Source organism: Daucus carota, chromosome 9 (assembly GCF_001625215.2).
Source record: "Daucus carota subsp. sativus chromosome 9, DH1 v3.0, whole genome shotgun sequence".
Lineage (NCBI taxonomy): Eukaryota > Viridiplantae > Streptophyta > Magnoliopsida > Apiales > Apiaceae > Daucus > Daucus carota.
The window spans coordinates 29,120,771-29,144,815 of NC_030389.2; the positions used below are offsets into that span (position 1 = coordinate 29,120,771).

General features: G+C 33.1%; 2 protein-coding genes across 2 annotated transcripts; both read right to left on the reverse strand.

Moving 5' to 3' along the window:
* Positions 1 to 6,511: 6,511 nt before the first annotated feature.
* Positions 6,512 to 11,710, reverse strand: LOC108203343 (uncharacterized). Its single transcript, XM_064085324.1, has 4 exons — positions 11,668 to 11,710; positions 9,012 to 9,187; positions 6,712 to 8,960; positions 6,512 to 6,623 (listed from the first exon to the last, which is right to left on the reverse strand). The coding sequence occupies exons 1-4, from the start codon at positions 11,708 to 11,710 to the stop codon at positions 6,512 to 6,514; spliced, it is 2,580 nt and encodes an 859-aa protein (XP_063941394.1).
* Positions 11,711 to 17,929: 6,219 nt separating this feature from the next.
* On the reverse strand, positions 17,930 to 18,427 carry LOC108203342 (AT-hook motif nuclear-localized protein 23-like). The gene has a single exon (XM_017372198.2). It carries the CDS (start codon positions 18,425 to 18,427, stop codon positions 17,930 to 17,932), a length of 498 nt encoding a protein of 165 aa, XP_017227687.2.
* Positions 18,428 to 24,045: the final 5,618 nt, after the last annotated feature.

Here is a 24,045-nt window from a genome sequence, read left to right on the forward strand (position 1 = left end):
AATAATGTTAACAATTACAATGATTCAATAATATAACTCCCTTTAACCCTTGTTCCTGTTATCATCTTGCTGAAAACCCTGAACCACGAACCAAAAGCTCTCCAAGACCTATACTTCCCAAGTATACTCTTCTAGCTAACTAGTCCCCTTGTTCCCTTGTTCCACAAGCTGGATACACAGCAACAAACCTTTACACTTTGAACAATACAATGTATGAGTGTAATACAACCGAAACTATGAACTCAATATAGATATATATTCAAATATAAGTACTAGAGCTCAAATAAGGATTTTGCAATGAAGGTATGTTGTATTTCAGAAGCTTGAAGTGTGTTCTTGTTATTGAAAACGGCAACCACACTCAAGTTTATATACACAAAGATCCAACGGTCAATTTGCTAACAAATTCCAACGTTCTTGTTCCAACCGAACTCACGCATAATTTGTTCTCAATTTGAACGTTTAATCTTGTGAAGTTTACTGAGTAAAAAGTGTAGAAACGTTGTGATTATCTCAGTAAAACGTTTATGTATAAAACCATAATTTGAAATCAAATAGGAGTTTAAGAAGATAAGGTCGAAGTAGAGATAAACTCTCCTATAAGTTAGGAAAACGTTTTTGTTTTTGTTTAAAACCGAGCTCTAATATTTATATAAGTAATATATAAATATTAAAGTCCTCACAAATCGATTCCTAGTAAATCTCCATGCTTTTCGACTTTGATCCTTATCCATTTGCTATTCTGTTCACGCTGTGAGCTTGCTGATATAACCTGAATGACAACCTGCAAGCTTGCTGACAGTTGAACATAATAAACCATATCAAGCTGTTAGCACATGCATATATAACTTTGATAGCTTGCTAACAAGCATCAGTTTTATGCTATTAGCTTGATGGCAGTGTGATCATCAAAACACTAAGAGTATCAATATATATACAAATTCTTTTAACGAAATAACCGAAACCATGCAAATATACTTTACAGCTGAACAAGAAAATTATAAGTTCGGTCTCGGTTAATAAAAGCAATGCTTTAACAAAATCAGCATCCCTACCAATAATGCATCTAGCTAGGTAGCTTCATTTCAATCTTCCTCATCGCCATCACCATCATCATCCCCATCAATGTCATTCTCCGAACTCTCATCATCGGTAACTTCCTTAGTTGCCTCCTCAATTGCCTGCAATAATTAGAAATTTATATGCATCACCATATATTAAATTATAAATGCATTAGAAAATTAAACAAAACAAATGAGCAAATTCAATAAAGTCTAATTAATCATCCCTACAACAATAAGAGAAGGCATAACTATAACAGTAGAGGAAACTTAGCCCAACATGCATTATCAATCAACATCAATTAAACAAAAGGTGTATCAGTTAGTAAGCAAAACAACAATAAGAGAAGGCCATGTTAAATGCAAGTTCTAAACACTCTTTTATAATAACAGGTACACAATCATATGAAATGTTAAATTCTCTTCTTGCTTGAGATACAGAGTGAGGAAGTCATCGTTGTATTCAAGTAGTTTAACTGTTCAAGGCAGGGGAAAAAGTTTAACTAAGGTTGAAGCTTTTTTAAGTACCTAGACCACTATCATCTGATAATCTGACTTGGAAGATAGAGCAGAAATACTTCCAGACTACAAATATATGACTTAGAGAACTATATATGTAAGATTCATATATGTAAGATTCAGAAGTACAGTGAACATCATTTTGACGAAGGACAGCAATACGAAAGAAACTTATCACTTCCATGACTCCTTACCCAGCTCAACGCAGAAACCAACCGAAGTCCTGACATGTAATCTTTGTTATATTGCAGTAGGAGAGTCATATATATTTTAATTGTACACAATACCATGCATATGATTATCCTAGTTTTATGTACATAACCCCAAGGCAACTGAAAAATAGGAAACTAGCAACAAATTTATATAGTCTCGAATTGAAAAGAGGACAAACTACACAAGCCACCATAGTAATTAATAAAACTTGAAACAGTAAGCCACCATAGTTTATGCAAGAACTAAGCACCCCAGAGCATTAGCTTCCCTTGTGTTGCCATGTCTGCAAGGTAATTAATTCCACAAGAAAGAGGTGACCTACGAATATTATTCTATCCATAGTATCTATCCCAAAGAATTGTAGATTTTTTTATCAAATTAATTCTACAAGCAAGAAGTGACCAACTAGTTAAGATCTAATCATTATTTTCCTTATTATATGACTTGAAGCACCTGAGCTATATAGTTGTAACATAAAAAACAATCATTTTGGTTAACATTACATGGACATATATATTTGTAATGTAAGCTAAAATGACCATCTGTTCTGAAATAGACAATACTATACAATAAAAACTATATATGTTATGCTTGACTACCATAAATTATCTCTCTAGTTCTCTATTATTTTTTTAATAACCACATGACACATAACTATAAACTACTGCAGTCATTGGAGAAAATATAATACAGAAACAAAAGAAGAAAGACCTAGTTGCGTAGCACTTACAGAAAGATCTCTGCCACCACTATAACCATGACTGAAAGTGGGGGTACTAGCAAGTGCCCAAACTGAATAGGATAGCTATGTCATTAGCTGTTGGTAATAAGCTAATGATAATTTGCCTTCCATACTTTTCAGTTCGAGGAAGCTTTTAATGAGCCGGATCCCGTAGAAGGCCTCGACAAACTGATGGACCCTAGACTTGGAGATGACCACCCTATAGACTCTGTGCGCAAGGTAAGCATAATGATACAACTCCAATACACTGTATGTTAGATTATATAACAGCCTTTTATACCAAGTTCTCCTTAATTTTTTTGCAGTCTTATTAATTCTTATATGTCCTTTTGGTTGCAGTTGGCTCAGCTAGCACGAGCTTGCACACTTGAAAATTCCCCAGTTGCAGCCAAGCATGAGATCTATTGTTGTCGCTCTGATGACCCTCTCATCCTCGACAAGGGACTGGGATGTTGGTTCATTTTTTCGAAAACCATGATATTGTCAACCTAATGTTTGGAATATAATTTTAAAAAGTGAGGCACTGCTAATCATACAGGAGCCTTCTCCGCAAACTTATACTAATAGGACAGTGTTACAGCTGCTCAATTATAATTAAATCAAGCACTACCACTACACACATCAAACGCACATAACACCTAACATCACTAACAAAACCATTATTATAGCCAACTTTATGACTAACACTTTGAACATGTTCTAATATGTAGATATTAGTTAAAGCAAGATATAATCACAAAACAGAGCAAAAATAATCAAAAAACAGATCAAAAAACTAAAACAGCTAAAATAGAGCCAGATTAAAGGACATATATACATATATAAATAAGATTAAAGCAAATTTGAGCCAAAAAAAAAAAATCAAAACCCTAACCCATACCGAGAGATACAAAACCCGAAGAAGTATACAGAGAGAGATACACGGAAGTGGAGAGGAGAGAGGTCTGAGAGAGTTGGGAGAGATGAATGTGAAAGTGAAAAGTAGAGGAAGCGGGTGTTTTAATTTTTGGCCAAAACAAACCTGGGAAACCATGGTAAAATAAATGTGAAAGTGAAAAGTGTAGAGGAAGCGGGTGTTTTAATTTTTGGCCAAAACAAACCTGAGAAACCATGGTAAAAATAATGAAGTGGAGAGGATAGAGGTCTGAGAGAGTTGGGAGAGATGAATGTGAAAGTGAAAAGTAGAGGAAGCGGGTGTTTTAATTTTTGGCCAAACCAAACATACATACAACATACATTTATAACATTGTACATTGTGTTAAAACTAAAGAAACTTAAATATAAACATACATTTATTTTACAAAATAAAATAACTAGAAAATCAGTTTTTAATTATAACATTCCTTCAACTAATATTCAAAATTATCAATTTAAGGATCAATATAAGTTGAGTAAATATATTCATATCCGTACGGTTGGATTATTTAAATAAGTTATTTTTTTAAGAAAAAATAACCCTACATCTATATTTAAGTACTATAACCTAATATTTTCGCTATAATATCTCGACAAATAAACTCCTATTAACTTGATTTTTGGTATATAACTACGATGAGTACTTAATTTACGATCCGTACGGTTGGATCGCTTAAAAAACAAATTTATTTTTTTGTAAAAAATATAACCCTACATCCATATTTAAGAATAACATAACATTTTCGCTATAATATCTCAACAGATAAAATTCTATTGACTTGATTTTTGGTATATAACTACGATGAATACTTTATTTACGATCCGTACGGTTAGATTGCCTAAAAAACAAATTTATTTTTTTGTAAAAAAATAACCCTACGTCTATATTTAAGTATAACATAATATTTTCGTTATAATATCTCAGCGGATAAAATCCTATTGATTTGATTTTTGATATACAACTACTATGACTACTTAATTTACGATCCGTATGGTTGGATCGCCTAAAAAACAAATTGATATTTCGAAAGTATACACCCTAGGATAACTTCTGATAAAATCCAAACCCTGAACGCCGACATTCACTACAATGCATGATTTGTAACAAAATAGTGTCTTTATAAATTTTTTTATTATTTTCTTCTTCTTTGCTATCATGATTAGTACCTTAAATTAGGCCATATCACAAAGATTCTACATTTTTCTGCTATTTGAAAAATTAATTTGAAATTAGTTAGTCAGTATTTATATTTTGTTATAGAAATAAAAATTTTAAAAATCAAATATTAAGTGATGAATAAATTTTTGTTAATTTATTAACTGACTAACAGCTAATTTCAATTTTTTTAATATATTTTTTTAAGTTTACTTAGCCGAATAATTTTTTTTGTTTTTCTCAAAAGTCAAAACCGACCGCCAGAGTCGTAAATCAGTCGGAAATGACAGAACGAAATGGTCGATTTTTTGCACTTGACTTTCTGGTCGGAAATGAGTTAAATTTGGTCGGTTTTCTGTGTTAAAATTATGAGTTTGGTCGGAAATATATTGAATGTGGTCGGTTTTTTGGATGTACAATGTTTTAGTTTTTTTAAATAATTTACTTAGTCGAATAAAATTTATTGTTTTTCTAAGAAGTCAAAATCGACTGCCCGGGTTTTAATTCGGTCGGAAACGAAGCAGGCCATTTCCAACCGCCAAAATCGGTCGGAAATAAGATGGGCTCCACCTCGTCCCCACTCAGCCAATCACAAGTCGACAACAAGTTAAAAGTAGACCATTTATTTTAAACCAGTCAAGGTGGTCGGAAATGACCACAGGCGGTCGGAAATGTGTCGGTCGGTTTTACCGACGTGGCGTCCATGTGAGCTGAAGAATGTTGGTGAGCGGGACCCCGCGCTCATTATAACCGACCAATTTGGTGCGGTCGGTAATGGCGGTCGTAAATGATGCCATTTTTCACGACCAATCGCGTTTGGTCGGTAAGTCGGTCGGAAATTCCCGCTTTTTTTCCCGACCACTTTGGTCGGTCGGAAATTTTGGTCGGAAATGCCCGCTTTTCTAGTAGTGATTGTTTTTGCAATGGTAAAATCATCATCTGTTCTAACTAGAGACATAAAGTCACACATCAAAGTTCTTGAGAACTCAAAGTCAAACAGATGATGATGTTACCACCGCAAAAGCAGTCTCATCAATGGGTTGAGTAGAAGCACGTTTAAATTATATGTGTTCCACCTATTAGAAGAAAACAGGTCAGTAGTGCATGGAGACAAAATTTATAAATAATTATATATATATGTTACCATCATGAAAGCTGAATCTGTTCTTCTTCCTCCCGCGTATAACTAGTTTTTTCGTTGTCCTGTTTGTCAACATTGGGAAACATAGGCACATGCAGCTCATTCTCAAGTTCTATTTCTACCGAGCCATCATCTTCATAATCACAGTGGTCATAAAAGGTCTTTTCTGGTAATTTCAACACAACAGACCAATGTTTTTCAAGAGGATCACCAATGTAGCAAACTTGCTTGACATGTTTTCCTAGCACGAAAGGATCATTTACGAAACCTAATTTGTTGAGATTAACCGATGTGTATCCCAAGTCATCAACCTTAGTCCCTTTGTTTATATCTACCCAATTACAATGAAATATAGGGACTCTAAAGTTGTTATAATCTAACTCCCATATACTTGTTATCACTCCGTAGTAGGTGTGTGTAGTGTGTTCAATATTCTTATCCTTACCCTGCACAAGCATTGTATGTGCATCAACACAAACACCACTACATTGAACTTGCCTATTATCATCACGTTCCTTGGTTCTATATGTAACACCGTTGATTCTATATCCGCTGAAGGTAGGGACAATCTTATTAGGCCCTTCTGCCATCCAACTTATTTCATGAGGTATGTTATTATGCTCAGCCAGCATATCTGATTCAATCTGTCCAAACCAAAAACGATTAAAGTTAATAGTTTATTATAATGAAGCAGTGCATATTATAATTTTGATCTTGCTAAAATATTCAATCTGTCCAAACAAAGGTTACTAACCGTGTAAAAATTATACCTTTTTACGGAACCATTTGGGGAAACTTTCATTTTGTTTGGTTTTTAGCCAAACTCCATCATTTTCATGCTGCTTGTGCCTCGTCATCAAAGATGCCATATGTTCACTGCCAATAAAACCAATAACTTATGATATTAATCAGAATGCATAAAGTTAATAAATAATAAATGCACTCACATACTTAAATAACTTACTCGAAATATGGCCTCATGCCATTAGCCTTCTGCAGAAAACACAAATGTGACAAGTGCAAGTCCTCACTGCTGGGTTCTATCATTGTAGCACCAGATAAGGGTCTGCAGATTTCATTCTGCTGCCTAGAATTTTCCGATAATCCCACGGTGGCTTCTTCAAAATTCACCAAACACTCAACCACTTCTTCAGCAACATATGCCTCGACAATACATCCTTCCGGATGTGTCGGGTTCCGTACATATCCTTTAAATGCCTTCATGTATCTCTCGAAAGGATACATCCACCGAAGAAATATTGGTCCACAAAGCTTAATCTCTCTCACAAGATGAATTGAGAGATGGATCATCACATCAAAGAATGAAGGGGGAAAGTGTTTTTCCAGGTGGCATAAAGTTTCCACCAATTCATATTGCATTTTTTCTAATTTATCTACATCGATGACTTTACTGCAGATTGCCTTGAAGAAGAGGCAAAACCTAATAATTGTGCACCTGGCATGTTTTTGCAGTACTGATCGAATCGAGATTGGAAGCAAATGATGCAATATCGTGTGACAATCATGAGATTTCAGATTTACAAGCCGAAGTTTTTCCATATTTACTAGATTCTTGATATTCGAGCAAAATCCATCTACTAACTTCATTTTAAGGAAGGATGAACAAACAGTTACCTTTTCAGCGTGTAATAAATTCCATGAAGCCAACAGAAGCTTCTCTTTTTTCCCAGGATTTTTCGGCCTCAACTCTGTTCTTATTCCCATAGCAGCCATGTCAATACGGACAGACTCCCTATCTTTTGTCTCCCCTGGAATATTTAACAAAGTTCCAAGTAACGCTTCACATATATTCTTCTCGATGTGCATCACATCAAGAACATGCCTAACCGGCAAAAATTTCCAATATTCGAGTTGGAAGAATATAGAAACCTTCTTCCAAACAGGTCGAGCTTCACCTTTCTTCCATCGAGGTTGGCGTTGGGTCCTACCAAAGACATGGCCCCTTAGATGTTGTACTCTTTGAAGAACCTCATCTCCAGTTAACGGAATAGGAGCAACACCCTTTTCTATAGTGTTATCGAAAGCTGATTTCTGCCTTCTATACGGATGATGAAGAGGCAACCACCTTCGATGCCTCATGACAACTGTCTTACGGTAATTAGCCAGCCTAGTAGCATTGGTTTTATCAACACATATGGTACAAGCATTATACCCTTTGACGACATTTCCAGACAAGTTCCCTAAGGCCGGATAATCGCTTACTGTCCACAATAAAATGGCCCTAAGTATGAAAGGCTCTTTCTGAAATGCATCGTATACCTGTTTACCGCGCCAAAACTCCTTCAAATCTTCTATGAGTGGTTTAAGGAACACGTCGATATCATTTCCAGCTTCAGTCGGTCCTGATATCAACAAGCAGAGCATAATAAACCTTCTTTTCATACAAAGCCATGGCGGAAGGTTGTAAATTGATAGGAAAACCGGCCAACTTGAGTGATCAGTACGGTTTCCACGAAAAGGGTTGAAACCATCCGCGGAGAGAGCTAACCGAAGGTTTCTACTCTCTGATGCAAAATCAGGCCACTTTTGGTCGACATCCTTCCATGTATCCGAGTCAGCTGGATGCCTCATTTTACCATCCTTTTGTCTCCTGGTATCATGCCAAGTCATGTCCTTTGCTATTTGAGGTGTATTGAAAAAATTTCTTAATCTTGGTAGCAACGAAAAATACCATAGAACCTTAGCAGGGATTCCTTCTTGTTCCTCGCCTTTCTTGTTCAATTTCCATCTCGAGGCGTTACAAACGCGACAAGTAGACTCGTCTTCATCTCTATGGCCCCGGTATAATAGACAATTATTCGGACATGCGTGTATCTTTTCAGACCCCATTCCTAAGGTACATAAGGTTTTCTTCGCTTCATTGAAAGAAGAAGGAAAATTGTTGCCCTCCGGAAGCATAGAGCCAATCAATAGTAGAACATCAGAGAAGCATGAATCAGACATACCATGCTTCGATTTCAAGTTGTATAACTTAACTAAAGCTTTCATCCTGGTGTAACTCTTACATCCTGGATAAAGGGGTTGTTGTTCACCTTTAACATGGTTGAGGAAATCTGAAGTATCCGAAGAAATATCATCGTCATCATTGTCCGATTGACCCATACTTGTAAGGACTTGAGTAAAACTAGCTTCTGAACCATCAGTCCCCTCTTGTTCATGGCTATCAACTAAATTTGCCTCCCCATGCCATATCTATTGTGTATAAGTTTGATCAATTCCAATTTGGAAAAGATGGTTTCTAACTGTTTGAGCTTTCCATGATTTACTATGTGCGCACCTTAAGCATGGACAACTAATCTTTTCTTCGTTGTACCCATTCTCAAATGCAACCATTAATAGATCTTCAACCCCTTTCTGAAATTCTTTCGTTCTTCTATTTGCTGATAACCATGATCTATCCATCTTCTGATACGAACAAACTGAACAAAAAGGTCACATCATCAAAATAGAGCAATGGCAATCAAGACAAAAAGTAAATACAACTTAAGCATACAACTACAACTTAAGCATACTAACGTACTGTAATGTGACACTAACTACAACAAAATCTTAATACTTTTCATATAACTACAGAACACAAATCTCAAACAAAATAGGTAAAACAAAAGCATATAGAGGTTTCATCACAATCTAGCAAATACTAACTACAACTATATTCAAATCTCAAAGAATCTGCAACTATAATTATATTCAAATCTTTAGAATCTTCAACCACACAATCTAGCAAATGCTAACTACAACTATATTCAAATCTCAAAGAATCTGCAACTACAACTATATTCAAATCTTTAGAATCTTCAACCACACAATCTAGCAAATACTAACTACAACTATATTCAAATCTCAAAGAATCTGCAACTACAACTATATTCAAATCTTTAGAATCTTCAACCACACAATCTAGAAAATACTAACTACAACTACAACTTAATACTCGAATATAACTACAGAACACCAGTACAAATTACAACTACAACTTAATACTTCTCATATAACTTAATACTTCTCATATAACTACAATTTAATACTTCTCATATAACAAATCTAACAATGTAGGTTGACTAAATGGATTTACAAGTAAAACCCCCAATATACAAATCTAACAAATGGAAACCCAAAATCTAACAGATCGGATAAATCTGAGCCACAAACAATGGAATAATCTATGAATGGAGGTTGAATAAATAGTTTACCTATAATGGAATAGCGGAGGTTGAGTAAATGGAGGAGGAGGACGCGCGCCGTGAAGGAGTAAAGGGTAAGAAGAAAAGGCTGGGGATAAGATGAGGAAAGTTGAGTCACGACCTAATTTTGTTCGGACACAATTAAAGCCTCAGACATAATAATTGTGTTGTTACCTCGCGCGGGTTAGTATAATATCGGGTTTTTCTAGGATCAATTATATCAGGATTATGATTATTCACAGTAAATTATATCGGGATTATGATTTTTCACGATAAATTATATCGGGATTGTGATTTTTCACGATAAATTGTATCGGGTATGGGTTGTCTCGGATAAAGTATATATTAAAATGTACATATTTGGGGATTGTTTTATATCTATCGAGGTACAAATAATATTCGTACGTAGGTTCTTTCCGATCCATTATATTCGAATCTGGGTACTTCGTGTTTGTATTTTATCGAGGTTATAATCTCGAGTGTCTAATAGCGGGTTATCTCGTGTGTATAATAGTCCAATCTGGGTACTTCGTGTTTGTCTTTTATCGAGATTATAATCTCTGGAGTATCTAGTAGCGGGTTCTCTTGAGTACGTTATATTTGAATCTGGGTACTTCGTGTTTGTATTTTATCGAGGTTATAATCTCGAGTATCTAATAGCGGGTTATCTCGTGTGTATAATAGTCCAATCTGGGTACTTCGTGTTTGTCTTTTATCGAGATTATAATCTCTGGAGTATCTAGTAGCGGGTTATCTCGAGTACGTTATATTCGAATCTGGGTACTTCGTGTTTGTATTTTATCGAGGTTATAATCTCGAGTTTCTAATAATAGCGAGTTATCTCGTGTGTCTAATAGTCCAATCTGGGTACTTCGTGTTTGTCTTTTATCGAGATTAAAATCTCTAGAGTACATTATGTTCGAATCTGTGTGCTTCGTGTTTGTCTTTTATCGAGATTATAATCTCGAGTATCTCATATCAGGTTTTCTGAGTGTCTAATATTGTTCTATAAACAGTTTAAGTACTTTTTGACCATACGAAAATATTTTAAATATTTAAAATAATCATATATACCAATTTAAACACTGAATTAATACAAAATACAACTTGGAGACAAATTTTATGAATGATGTCATATGTTGAAAAAGTCAACTGAATAAGTCAACTATGAGTCAAAGTCTGGTCAACGTATATTACACAACCGTGTTTACATAAATCCATTGTACAGCAGTTTATTAAACAACTCGGTTAGATAACGGTTAAAGACCAATAAACCGTTGTATGTCTACAATTTTAATAAAAATTAAAAACTGAATATAAGCGAATTATCCTAGCCGTTTGATTTTAAGTGGATCACAATCTCTATCGTTGGTTTGAACTGAAATTTGTCAACTGAATAAGACAACTATGAGTCAAAGTCTGGTCAACATATATTACACAACGGTGTTTACATCAATCAATTGTACAACAGTTTATTAAACAACTCTGTTAGATAATGGTTTAAAGACCAATAACCGTTGTATGTCTACAATTTTAATAAAAACTAAAAATTGAATAAAAGCGAATTATCTTAGCCGTTAGATTTTAAGTAGGTCACAATCTCTACCGTTGGTTTGAACTGCAAATTTTCTAATTTCCCTCTCGTTTTCTTTTTTAACTCCGCCCTAATTTTCATTTATACTCTCGATACATTTATACTCCCGATACATTTGTACCTCCCATTTCTTTTATCTCCCCCATTTCACCCATTTCACCCATTTTATTGCTAAAAAGGTGAAATTGATTGATACTAAAGTCTAAAGTGTGAGCAAGAATAAATATTAAACTTACCATCCCAGAAATTAAACGAACCCAAAACTTCCATCTGCACAAATTGAATACACAGTATATTTAGGTTATTAATACGGGCACTGATTATAAAATTATCTAAGCACTACAATTCACAGAATTAACATTTGGAAGCAATAAGTTTAAAGATTAGTCGTCGAAGATCTGATCTTATGTCAAGCTTTTTTCAGGTGCTCTATTTCAGAATATTCATGAAAAAAAATTAGACTTGTGGGGTGCAAAGTGTAAACCCCACATCTGTTAATTTTGACGGTCAACTTGACGGAAGATGGTCGAAGGAGTGCATATCGAAGATTCGGGTGCGTATTGAAAAAAAAAGTTTGAGACCAAATCGAAAAAACGCCTAAACTTCTGGGGTGCAAAGTGTTAATTACTCTTAAAATTATTTACTACAGCTATTAAATAGTAAGAATAAATAGTAAAAATTGAGTATTCTTATCAATAAATAATACGCATGGGAAAAGGAAAAATTGCGTTCGATAACCATATCAGAAAATAATTTTTATTTTTCTAAAAGGATTTAACCTAATATACAAGTTCCGCAATCAGGGACAAATGTTAGGACATAAATAAAACTATTTGTCCTTCCAAGTAATTAATAAAAATTGGTATTATGAAAGGGCTAGTAAATAGTTATCAACCCACACCTTTAAGTTTAGAGAGAGAACTTGGGGAAGAAAATTGAGAGAGAGAGGGGAAAGTAGGAATTTGAGGAAAAGAAGGACATTCAAGGAGGAGATACTGAGAAATCACAAGCATAATTAAAATAAGATACAGAGTGATGAGAAAGAGAGGAGTGTAAGAGGCGGCGGAAAGAGAGAGCGCCCGAGAAAACTGCAGTCGACGACACGGAGGGGAACATAGAATCAATAGGCGTGGAGGCCAGTCCAAGTCAATTGCCTTGAAGATTATGGAAAAAGTTACTAGAAAAAGGTTCTGTAAATAAGAGGCACTCGAAGGGAAAGGCTAGTTTTAATTACAAAATCTGATAATGAGTCATCAAACTCTGATGATGGCTCAAACTCTGATAATCTCACAGATTCTGATGATGAAAACAATGAAAGTGAGGTGATGCAACTTGCTGCCTTGATGGTGAAGAGTTTCAAGAAGATGACTTATAAAGAACTTCAAGAAGGGTTAAAAGTTTCCTGAGAGTGATTCCAACTCTGAAAAAAAGAATTTGAGAAACGCTGAGGGAAGAGTAAGCAGATCTGGGAAAGTGGACAAGTCCAAGATTAAATGTTACAACGGTGTTAAAAAGGGACACTTTGCACTTGAGTGCAATAAAGGAATGTCAAGATTTCATCACAAAGAAGATGGATCTGGCTGACACTTTAGATTCTGATAAGGAGGTGAACTATGCCTTGATGGTAAATGTTGAAAATAGCTCAGAAACTTATGAGATGAAGGTACCTACTCCATCCTTGTTGAGTTAAGAATTTTGCTTGAAAACATGGATGTTAGCTTTAGAGATCAGACTTTAGAGAATAAGAGAATAAAATTTGAAATTCTAGATCTTAAGAAAAGAAATGACTATATGCCAATACCAATTGGTCCTAGGAAGAAATGTCATAAATGTGGTAATACTAACAATCTTGCTATTTATTGTGGGATGAATAAAGATATAAACTTTGTTGCTCCTAAATCACGAGTGTAGAGTAGTTTAAGCCACATAACCTTTGTTTTCACTGTGACAGTGTTTGGCATTCTATTTATACATGCAAAAGGTATCATAGTTTGTATTGTGATTATTATATGAACTTAAACCCGACTAATTCTCGAAAATCAACTCTGAATATCTTAGGGAGTGGTTGTTGGAAAGAAGGACTAGGTTACTCAGATAATTTATAAACCAACCAAGAAAAAAAAAAAGTTGAGACTACGAAACCAAAATTAATTCACAAAAAAGCTTCAAAGCCTAAGATTAATCGTGTGAGGTTTGTCCCAAAATTTGAAGAGCCTAAACCAGTAATTGCGGAAGGTTCTACCTTAAAAGTTAAAACAAATTTAAACTCTGGAAAAAAGAATTTGGAAAAAGTCAAATATGTTAATATTGAAATAATGTATTAGAAACAACTTAAGCATAAGTTCAAAGAGGTTAAAAATGTGAAACAAGTTAAGGTTCCTAGGAAGAACATGAATGATAAAGTAGGCATAAAAAGGAGTGATAACTATATGTCAATTCCAATTGCTAATGTCATAATTGTGGTAATTATACTAACAATCTTGCCATTTATTGGGGGAAGAATAAAGAGATTGATAAACTCTGTTGCTCCTAAATGAGGAATGTAGAGAAGTTTAAGCCACATAACCTTTGTTTTCACTGTGGCCGTGTTTGGCATTCTATTTATACGTTGCAAAGATTATATTATGCTTATCGTAAACTTAAACCCTCTTTGAATAATGTCAAGGTTGATCCTTCATGTATACATTTTGATAAGAAGTGCTATCACAAAATGTGATAAAAGACTTCTAGCGTAAATTCTAATACTACAAATGATGCCAAAGTACTACAACACATAAATAGCACATGAATAGGTGATGTCTAGAGTCTACTCGATGCAAACATATTTTGATACAAAATTTTGATATATAATAGCTATAGATTTATTCTTTAAGTGTGTCCGCTTTGCAACAATTATTGACTTGTTATAGGTTATTTACTTATATTCTATACCAAGGAAAAAATACGCGCTCCCCACGAATTGAATGAAAAGATCATATTACATATTTTTAAGATATATTTTACTTAACAATATAAAATACACACGCACATATAAAACCTCTCATCAATATTAATGATTTTTAATACATGTAATCTATATTAATGATTTTTAATACATGTAATCTTAATTAAAAATGTTCTGGGTTCGTGTATGGGCTCATATTCACATCCAAAAAATTCCCAATGCTATATATATTTTTATCCATCAATGATTATTTGTTTCTTTCCTTGGTTGCGTTGTGTTTATTTACTTCTTTAATATAAATCACATCGCTCTTGATTTATCTTTGCTTTTAAAGTTGCTCCATGATTTATCTCCGAGTTCTATGCACATATTTTCTTGTAGAAAATCATTCGAAACATTTCATGTAACTTTAAAAATAATCGAAATAATACATGAAAACATGAATCCATCTTTACTATATTATAAAAAGCCAACATAGGTATAATTTGTAGTCGTACAAAATTTTGGTTTGGTAAAACTAAAAGTCTACAAGTAGATATCTATTATTAAACAGTTTCATATACTAAAAACACTCCTTATGTATATTAATATCTTTTTAAATATAATTTATAATTAGTTAAAAAAAAGGTGAAACTACTGTTAATAACATATATTAATATTAAAAATTACTTATAGATAAACGTATAACTAATCATAAATATACAATTTTGAATATCTTTTGTCTAAAATACATATAAATAATTAAAGACGCTACTTTTTAATTACAACGTATTCTACTCGAAATTTAACACTTACGTATTCTATTATATTACAAACACGAGCCATTATGTAACATATGAAGATATATGAAATATGAAAAATTTGATTTAAATTGAATAATAAACTGTCACATATTAATATAGAAAAATATTTATAGATAGATAATAAATTGTGAAAGCTAAATTTCCATTAGAAGATATAACGAGTTGGTTAATATAATTTAACTAAAATCCAATTCATTAATACTAAAATACTAATAAAATGGTGTTAAGAATGAAATTATATTTAATAAATTACGAATCATATACCCGTCCGTGCTTTGCACGGGGTTAAAGGCTAGTATTACATAAACAAACTTTCCAATTTAAATAAAACAATACATCTGCAATCTTCACGATTAAGAATAGAACAATACACCTCAAATGATTTTGTAAATATGGGCAAAGTTTAAAACTTGATGAAGACATAAAGGGTGATACTATATTTGTTGATGAAGGTGAGCGCCGAGTAGATAATGACCGCAGAAATAACGATGGCAGATTTTGAACACAAATTCCTCAACTAAAGCAAATTTAATCAAACATTTGTTGGAAATTTGACATGCATCATTGTCACCAAATGATTCTTATATGTGCACATACAATCTACTATATAATACAATCATGCATATTAATATGGAAATTAATACAAATCATAAAAAAACGAAACGACAACTTCTGACATTTCTCCTATAGTGATATTTGGTATTTCACACAATGTATTTCTTCGATAGTGATTTTTGGTATATCTCAATATTACAAGGACAAACTTTGGAATCTAAATAGAATAATATACTTAAACTTCACGTCGAAGAAAAGAATAATACACCTGGAGCGATGTATACGAGCACACAATCTTTGTAAATACGAGGACAATTTAAAATTTGATGAAAAAAATAAAAAGTGATACAATATTTGTTGGTAAAGGTGAGTGCTTAGTTGATATGACTGGAGAAATAATGATATCAGATTTTGAACACATATGCCTTAACTAAAGCATATTTAATCCAACATTTGTTGGAAATATGATTGTGATATATATGTGCATATACAATCTATTACATAATACAATTCATGCATATTAAATATGGCAACTATTACCGATCATAAAAGAGTGACGACTTTTGATGACTTTTTGTATTTAACAAGGTACCTGGCTGAAGCAAAAAATAAATGTAAAACATTAAAAGAAAAGACATAACCATGACTATCAGCTCCACCACGTACACTGACAATTTCTGCAGTCACAAATTATATAGAAAAATGGCTTGCTTAAGCATTACATACATTTTCATGCTTCTCTAGAGTGTATATACATGCTCAAGAGTACTATCAAAGAACTTACTGGCTGAGGGATGATAAAAATTCTGAAATAATATTCTATAATTTTGCAAAAAATGCAGCAGCAATGATTGCAACACTGTCGGCATTGGGAGTCACCACGACAGTTATCATTCCAAAAAGATTGGAGTATATCAGTGTGAAGAACGTGAAGAATACATACCTAAAGAATTTCACTATTGTCCACTCAAATTGGTGCATTACATAAACGATAATACTATACACTCCAGCTTGTGCAAGAACATATGCTATTTCTGTCAATACCTTTCTCGAGAAAAGAACATGGACTTACTTAACATCTATATATGTCCAAATGAGAGAATTGAATTTTTCTGGGAAGGTCAGAGCCAGCTGTGTTACCTGTGCAAAGGCATATTGCAAGGCGAGTACATTCCTACGACTTAATTTTTATATAAAAGACTGTGCGTTTAACATCCATAACTGGTTGCACTGACGTAACCATTTTCATGGTGCTAATTTCTCATGTCTTCATCATTGCTCTAGTCCCTAATTTCCCCTCCTCTCCTCTAATTTCATAGCAGGGACAAAAAAATATACGTGTGTGTATATATAAGAATCAACAAACTAATGAGTTAAAGTTTGTTTGGTATTGTAATTTGCACAATTTTTTATAATGCCAAGTCATTTTATGAAAAGCCACCCCGGATATATCTTAGGCCCTGTTTGGGGATTAGCGGTTAGCTGGTAGCGGATTGAATTAGATGTTTTGACTAGCTAATTGAATTAGATGTTTTGACTAGCGGATTGGATTAGCTGTTTCTTGTAAAACTGTTTGGTAAATAGCTGATTGAGTGGTAAATAGCTGATTGATTAGCTTTTTCTGACACAAACCAAAACCTCTAATCCAAAAAGCTCCTCAAAGTAGCTTTTTCAAAATTAGCTTTTTGGACCCAAACCTCTATTTCAATCCGCTAACTACCAAACACTAAAATTAGCGGATTCTAGTGGTCAAACCTCTAAACCACCTCAAACCTCTAATTTTTGCCCAAACCTCAAACTTCCAAACAGGGCCTTCCTTATTCTCTTATTTTATTTCATTGATATATATATGTAACTTATAATTAATTTCCAAATGTATTTTTTGTGTGTATACGAAATGAAATAATTAACTAATACTTTGCAACAATAAAGTCATGCCTATAAGGAAAAGTGTATGTCAGGAAAAACATAAGGAATAAATATTTGAAAATGATTTATTTGAACCGGATAGTTTATCAGAGTACATGGCTAGCCGATCTCTTGCAGTGCAGAACAACACTAGAGATAATAGAATTAAAACATCAGACTTCTGTAGAAACGGCAAGAACAAGCTTAACAGTACTTGCTGCTTTCATCTGTGAGTTAATCCGTCCTCCCATAACATTACCTGCAGCATCTGCAAATTGCACATGGAAAGAACTAATAATGTCTCCAGAAGCAGCATTCAAACAACTATAAGTCCCAGATAACGAAATTATCTGGAAGCTTGTAGAAACACATGGCGGACGGATTGCACCTGGTGGACACGCAACATCAACATCAGAAATGAGACCGTGGCCAGTAAGCACAGTTACAGAAAGCCCGAATTGCTGTGCAAATTGCACCACACAACTTATGACATCAAATCCATTAGGGATTTCAAGAAAGATTGTTTCCATTACAGAATGATTGCTGATGGCATTCATTGGCACACCGTTGGTGGTTAAAGACCCATCAGAATTGAACGAATAATGAGGAGCTCCTCCATGGCTCCCTGGAGCTGGAGATGAGGATCCACCCAAGCATTTTGAATTACTCATCCCTGTGAAAATGTTATTGCTCTGAACTAAACAATGAAAGAGATAATATATATAGCGTGTTGCACTATATGATATAATGCGGGTTGAGCATATATGAGTTGTAATTTGTGATTTTTATTATTTGTATAAGTTTAAAAAGATAATAAGGTATATGAGATTTCTGCGTTATTGAATAAAACAGCTGTACTCATGGAATTTACAGCTAGGGACAATACTTTGCATATTCTTTCATACATATAATTTTTCCCCTGATTGATAGAAGAAATATATATGCTGAATTCATGATTAAATTTATGAATTTTTATAGATTATTAAGGATTTTGATTCTATGCAGGGGTGTTTGACTTTAAGTATAATTCAAGTATATATAGTCTATCAAAATCTGGTTAAAAGGAAAAACTACAATGGAGATGTATCAACCCCAAATTCTCAAGTACTTATAATTAATATCTAATAATTTTATTTTTTATTTTTTTTGCCGAGTAATAACTTTATTTTTAAATTGCACAAAAAATTACTATTCATAAATAGAGGCGAGTAACAATTAAATTTATTACTCTTTGATTAAAATTAGAATAACGTAAGAAATATTTAATAACTTATTTAGTTATTTATATAAGTACCGTGATGAGGAAATATATAATAACTGTGCGTGATTTTTTTTAGTTATTATATATTTATGAGGTTACTAGATACTCAATAACAAGTATATTGCGTTTAGCTAATTGGATTATTTCTAAATTAATAACGGTGGCAACAAATCTAAATATTTAGATAGTCGCACACGGATATTATTTGCTTTATTTACTCGATAAAGCAACTACATATTGTCATTAAAATTATTTGCTACAGCTATTAAATAGTAAGAATAAATAGTGAAAATTGAGTATTTTTATCAATATATATTACACACGGAAAAGAAAGAATTGTGTTCGATAATCATATAATCAGAAAATAATTTTTATTTTTTTAAAAGGATTTAACCTAATATACAAGTTCTGCAATCAAGGACAAATGTTAGGACATAAATTAAACTATCTGTTAATTTTTAAAAATTGGTATTATAAAAAGGCTAGTAAATAGTGATCAACCCATATTTCTAAGGTTAGAGAGAGAAATTGAGGAAGAAAATTGAGAGAGAGAGGAAAGTAGGAATTTGAGGAGAAGGAGGACATTCAAGGAGGAGGAGATATTGAGAAATCACAAGCCTAATTAAGGGAAGATATTTTATCTTACCTATTCAATTTATATATAGTGAATATAATTGATACTTATTTATGTTCAAAGGACCCATTTCTTACTATGGTGAGTGTTTCTAATAAATAAATAACCACATGTGCAAGTATACCCCCAATTTAATTGCACCCGTTCAAATTAAAGTTTTCCCTAATTTGCACAAAATTAGGTTTAGGGTACAAATTCTGTTTTTTTTTTTGTGATTTATGCTTGATTATGTAAACGATGGTTGATTTGAGTTGCTTGAAGGGTTATGGTGTTCCAACGGCCTCTCTTGGTGCAATGACATTTTGGAAGTGACTTCCAGTACAACTGATTTTGGTCTTATATAGTGTCTCGATTTGAGTGTACAGGATTGTTAATTGCCAGAAATGACTAACTTTAGTCTCATCTAAATACCCCCTTGCGACTGGCAGCAGTTATACCTGCATCTGATAGAATTGACCACAAATGGTCACAAATGTTGCGACCGGAGATGGTCATTTTCTTGTGACCGGAGATGGTCATTTTTGACTAGTTTTGATTGCTTTTTTGTTAGCTTAGAGTGACTCTTATTGGTCACGTTTAATTAGTTCTATTTGTGACCGTTTTACAATTTTCGACGGTCTTAAAAATGACTGAAGATTTCCGGTCACTTTTATCCTTGGAACGACTGTGGGTGGTCATTTTTAGCATTAAAGCGACTGCAACACTGCGACTGCGCAGGTGGCGATGATATAGTGTGAGAGGAGTGAGTGTTTGTGGATTGCTCGAGTACGCGTTGCCGCGAAGGGGATTCGCTACCTCGGCAGCAGTGATTTGGGAAAGAAAGGAAGGGAAGGAGAGATGGAATGGAGAAAGGAGGAGAAAAGGGGGTCGTGTGTGTGCACTGGGGGTTTGCGTGTGTCGGAGGCGGAGCCGCCACGATAGTAGAAATGAAAGAGAGAGAGAGAGAGAGAGAATAAAATCCAAAGGAAAAAGTTACTAAAAAAGGTTCTGTTAATAAGAGGCACTCCAAAGGAAAAAGGCTAGCTTTAATTATAAAATCCGATAATGAGTCATCAAACTCTGATGATCGCTCAAACTCTGATAATTTCACAGGTTCTGATGATGAAAAGAGTGATGGTGAGGTGATGCAACTTGCTGCCTTGATGGCGAAGAGTTTAAAGAAGATGACGTATATAAAATTTCAAGAAGGGTAAAAAGTTGTCTAGAAGGGATTCCAACTCTGAAAAGAAGAGTTTGAGAAACGCTGAGGGAAGAGTAAGCAGATCTGAGAAAGTGGACAAGTCCAAGATCAAATGTTACAATAGTGTTAAAAAAAAAGGATACTTTGCACTTGAGTGCAAGAAAGGAATGTCAAGATCTTGGATGACACTTCAGATACTGATAAGGAGGTGAACTATGCCTTGATGGTAAATATTTAAAGTAGCTCGGAAACTTTTGAGATGAAGGTAACTTACTCCATTCTTGCTTTTGATACTGATGATACAGCTAAGTTAAGAATTTTTCTTGAGAACATGGATGTTAGCTTTAGAGATCAGACTTTAGAGAATGAGAGAATAAAATCAGAAAGTCCAGGTCTTAAGAAAAGAAATGACTATCTAATCAATCAACATGCGAGAAGTTTAGAAGGAAGGGAGATGATGCTATCTTAGTAAAACAGGAATTACTGAAAAAACATACATACGTTGAAATCAAACTTCCTAAAGAGAGACCCTTTATTAAAACATAGACTAATTCTGGAAAATCAACTCAGAATATCTTAGAGAGTGGCTGTTGGAAAAAAAGACTAGGTTACTCATGTAATCTATAACCAGCCAAGAAGAAAATAGAAGTTGAGACTACGAAACCAAAATTCACGTAAAGGCTTGAAAGCCTAAGATTAATTCTGTGAGGTTTGCCCCAAAATCTGAAGAGCCTAAATGAGTAAATGAGGAAGGTTCTATATTAGAAGTTAAAACAAATTTAAACTCTCAAAAACAAAAATTGGAAAAATTCAAATATTTTAATATTGGCTTAATGTATTAGAAACAACTTAAACATAAGTTTAAATAGGTTAAAAAGGTGAAACAAGTTACGGTACCTAGGAAGAATAGGAATGGGGTAAAGTAGGCATGAACAAGAGTGATAACTATATGCCAATTACAATTGCTCCTAGGAATAAATGTCATAATTGTGGTAATACTAACAATCTTACTATTTATTACATGAAAAATAAAGATATAAACTCTGTGGCTCCTAGCTAAATGAGGAGTGTAGAGTAGTTTAAGCCACATAACTTTTGTTTTCACTGTGGCAGTATTTACCATTCTATTTATACATACAAAGAGTACTATAGTTTGTATTATGATTATTATAAACTTAAACTCTCTTTGAATAATGTCAAGGTTAATTGTTCATGTATAAATTTTGATAAGAAGTATGTTAACACAAATGTGATAAAAAGACTTCTACTACAACGGCTAATACTACAAATGACGCAGGAGTACTAAAACACATGTATAGGTGATATCTATGCCTTGGACTCAGAGTCTAGTGAATACAAACATATTTTAATACAAAATATTGATAATAGATTTATTCTTAGTGTGTCCATTTTGCAAGAATTATTGACTTGTTATAGGTTATTTACTTATATTCTATACCAAGGAAAAATACCCGCTTCAAATGAAAAGATCATATTATGTATTTTTTAGATATATTTTATTTCACAATATAAATACACCTACACATATAAAACCTCACATTAATATTCACTACAAGAAAATCGTATTCACACAACAGTTATTAGACAACTGTCAGAAACTATTCCGTTGTCCCAAATTAACAAACAACTGGGACTTTGTTGTGCTTACAAAACTGTTGTTTAGGTGTTTATATGACAATGGTTATAGGTCATTTTTAATCGTGTTGTGTAAGGGGCGTCCTCTGATCAGAATAGACAAGAGGTCTTTCATATGCTATTGTTAAAAATCTTTTAACACAAGCTTGTAAAACCATTGTATGTGAACAAATTAATTTCATTATAAGACTACACTTTTAGCCATTTGTGTTCAAACTGTATATAAGCTTTTAGCCAAGGGCTTTACATGGTTGGAGATGCTCTAAAGCTGGTAGGAAATATCTATTTTGGATTAAAAAAATCATAAACATGTGAAAGACAAAATTTGTTTTGGATTCAGAAAAAAAATTATAAACATGCAAGTAGATATCAGTTGCCTTATAGAATTAGAAGTTAATTTTATTCTAATCTAAGTTCTTAATTGTTCAATAAACAATCCAACAGATGATAAGCTTTTGGATCATGTGACCATTCGACCAAATTATCTCCTTTACGCTTAATATATAATAAGTATATAATAAAATCCTAAATTATTCAATTAAAATCATATATTTGTTTGTGTAAAAATTTTAAGTAGATGATATCAGTTTTTAGTTAATATTTGTTTTAAAATACGTACTTGATGTAAAATATAATTTCACTTTAACTTAATTAGATAAATAAAAATCAATATACTTGTACATAGCAGAAGCGAGGGGCGTGTAGGCCTATTAGATGCTTCGTTCTATTTTTCTAATTTTTGGGAATTTTTAGATTAAAATTATCAACAATAAAAACTACCTGTTTTAGTTTTGGATATATTGAAAGCAAGTTTCAGAACTGCTTTTTCCAAAATGTGGAATTTTTGAATGAAAAATATCAAAAATAAAACTACTTTTTTTAGTTTCGGATATATTGGAATGAAGTTTTAGAACAAACTTTTTTAAAATGGTCAAAAATAAAATGTGCTTACCTTTTTCAGTATCAAAATTATTGGAAGAAAGTCTCAAATTATGTTTGAATTTTAAAACTGTCAAAAATAATTACTTTTTGTAGTTTCGGATATATCGGAAGAAATTTTCAAAACTACCTCTTTCGATATATCAAAAATAATAACTACCGGACTGAATAAATATCAAATCAGAATTTGAAATTTCTTTTCAATTATTTTGAAACTGAAAAAGGTTTACTTTTCTTCCAAGACTATGCCCATATTGTTGGAAAAGTTGTATATCATAAACAGAAAATATTTTTGATAAGATAGCCTTTTCTCAAAACAACTTTTATAAATTGAGGCCAGATGGTAATAAAATTTAACATAAACAATTTTTTTTGTCTATTTATCTTCTCCATCTAATACAATAATGAGTGTGTCTATACAGTATTAAAAAAATAAAGGTTGTTGCAAGTAAGGGTAGTCATAGACCGCTATCACACAGATTTAAGTTGATGTCTGCGGACAACCATTCAAAAAAATTGGAGGAAGGAGTCACTGATGTACCCTTGCATAGATTTGAGTTCATACGTTCCGATATGATTAATGTCCGTATTAAGAGCAAGGATATACTCTCAGTTATTT

What these genes read in the sequence shown, in the direction of transcription:
- LOC108203343 (XM_064085324.1), bottom strand. Translation starts at nt 11,710, where the DNA reads ATGGGTGAAATGGGTGAAATGGGGGAGATAAAAGAAATGGGAG. An exon ending in GGAGATAAAAGAAATGGGAG is followed by an intron (nt 9,188 to 11,667) that starts GTACAAATGTAT and finishes CTTTTTGTTCAG; the next exon opens with TTTGTTCGTATCAGAAGATG. An exon ending in GGCATGAGGCCATATTTCGA is followed by an intron (nt 6,624 to 6,711) that starts GTAAGTTATTTA and finishes TTTTATTGGCAG; the next exon opens with TGAACATATGGCATCTTTGA.
- LOC108203342 (XM_017372198.2), bottom strand. Translation starts at nt 18,427, where the DNA reads ATGAGTAATTCAAAATGCTTGGGTGGATCCTCATCTCCAGCTCCAGGG.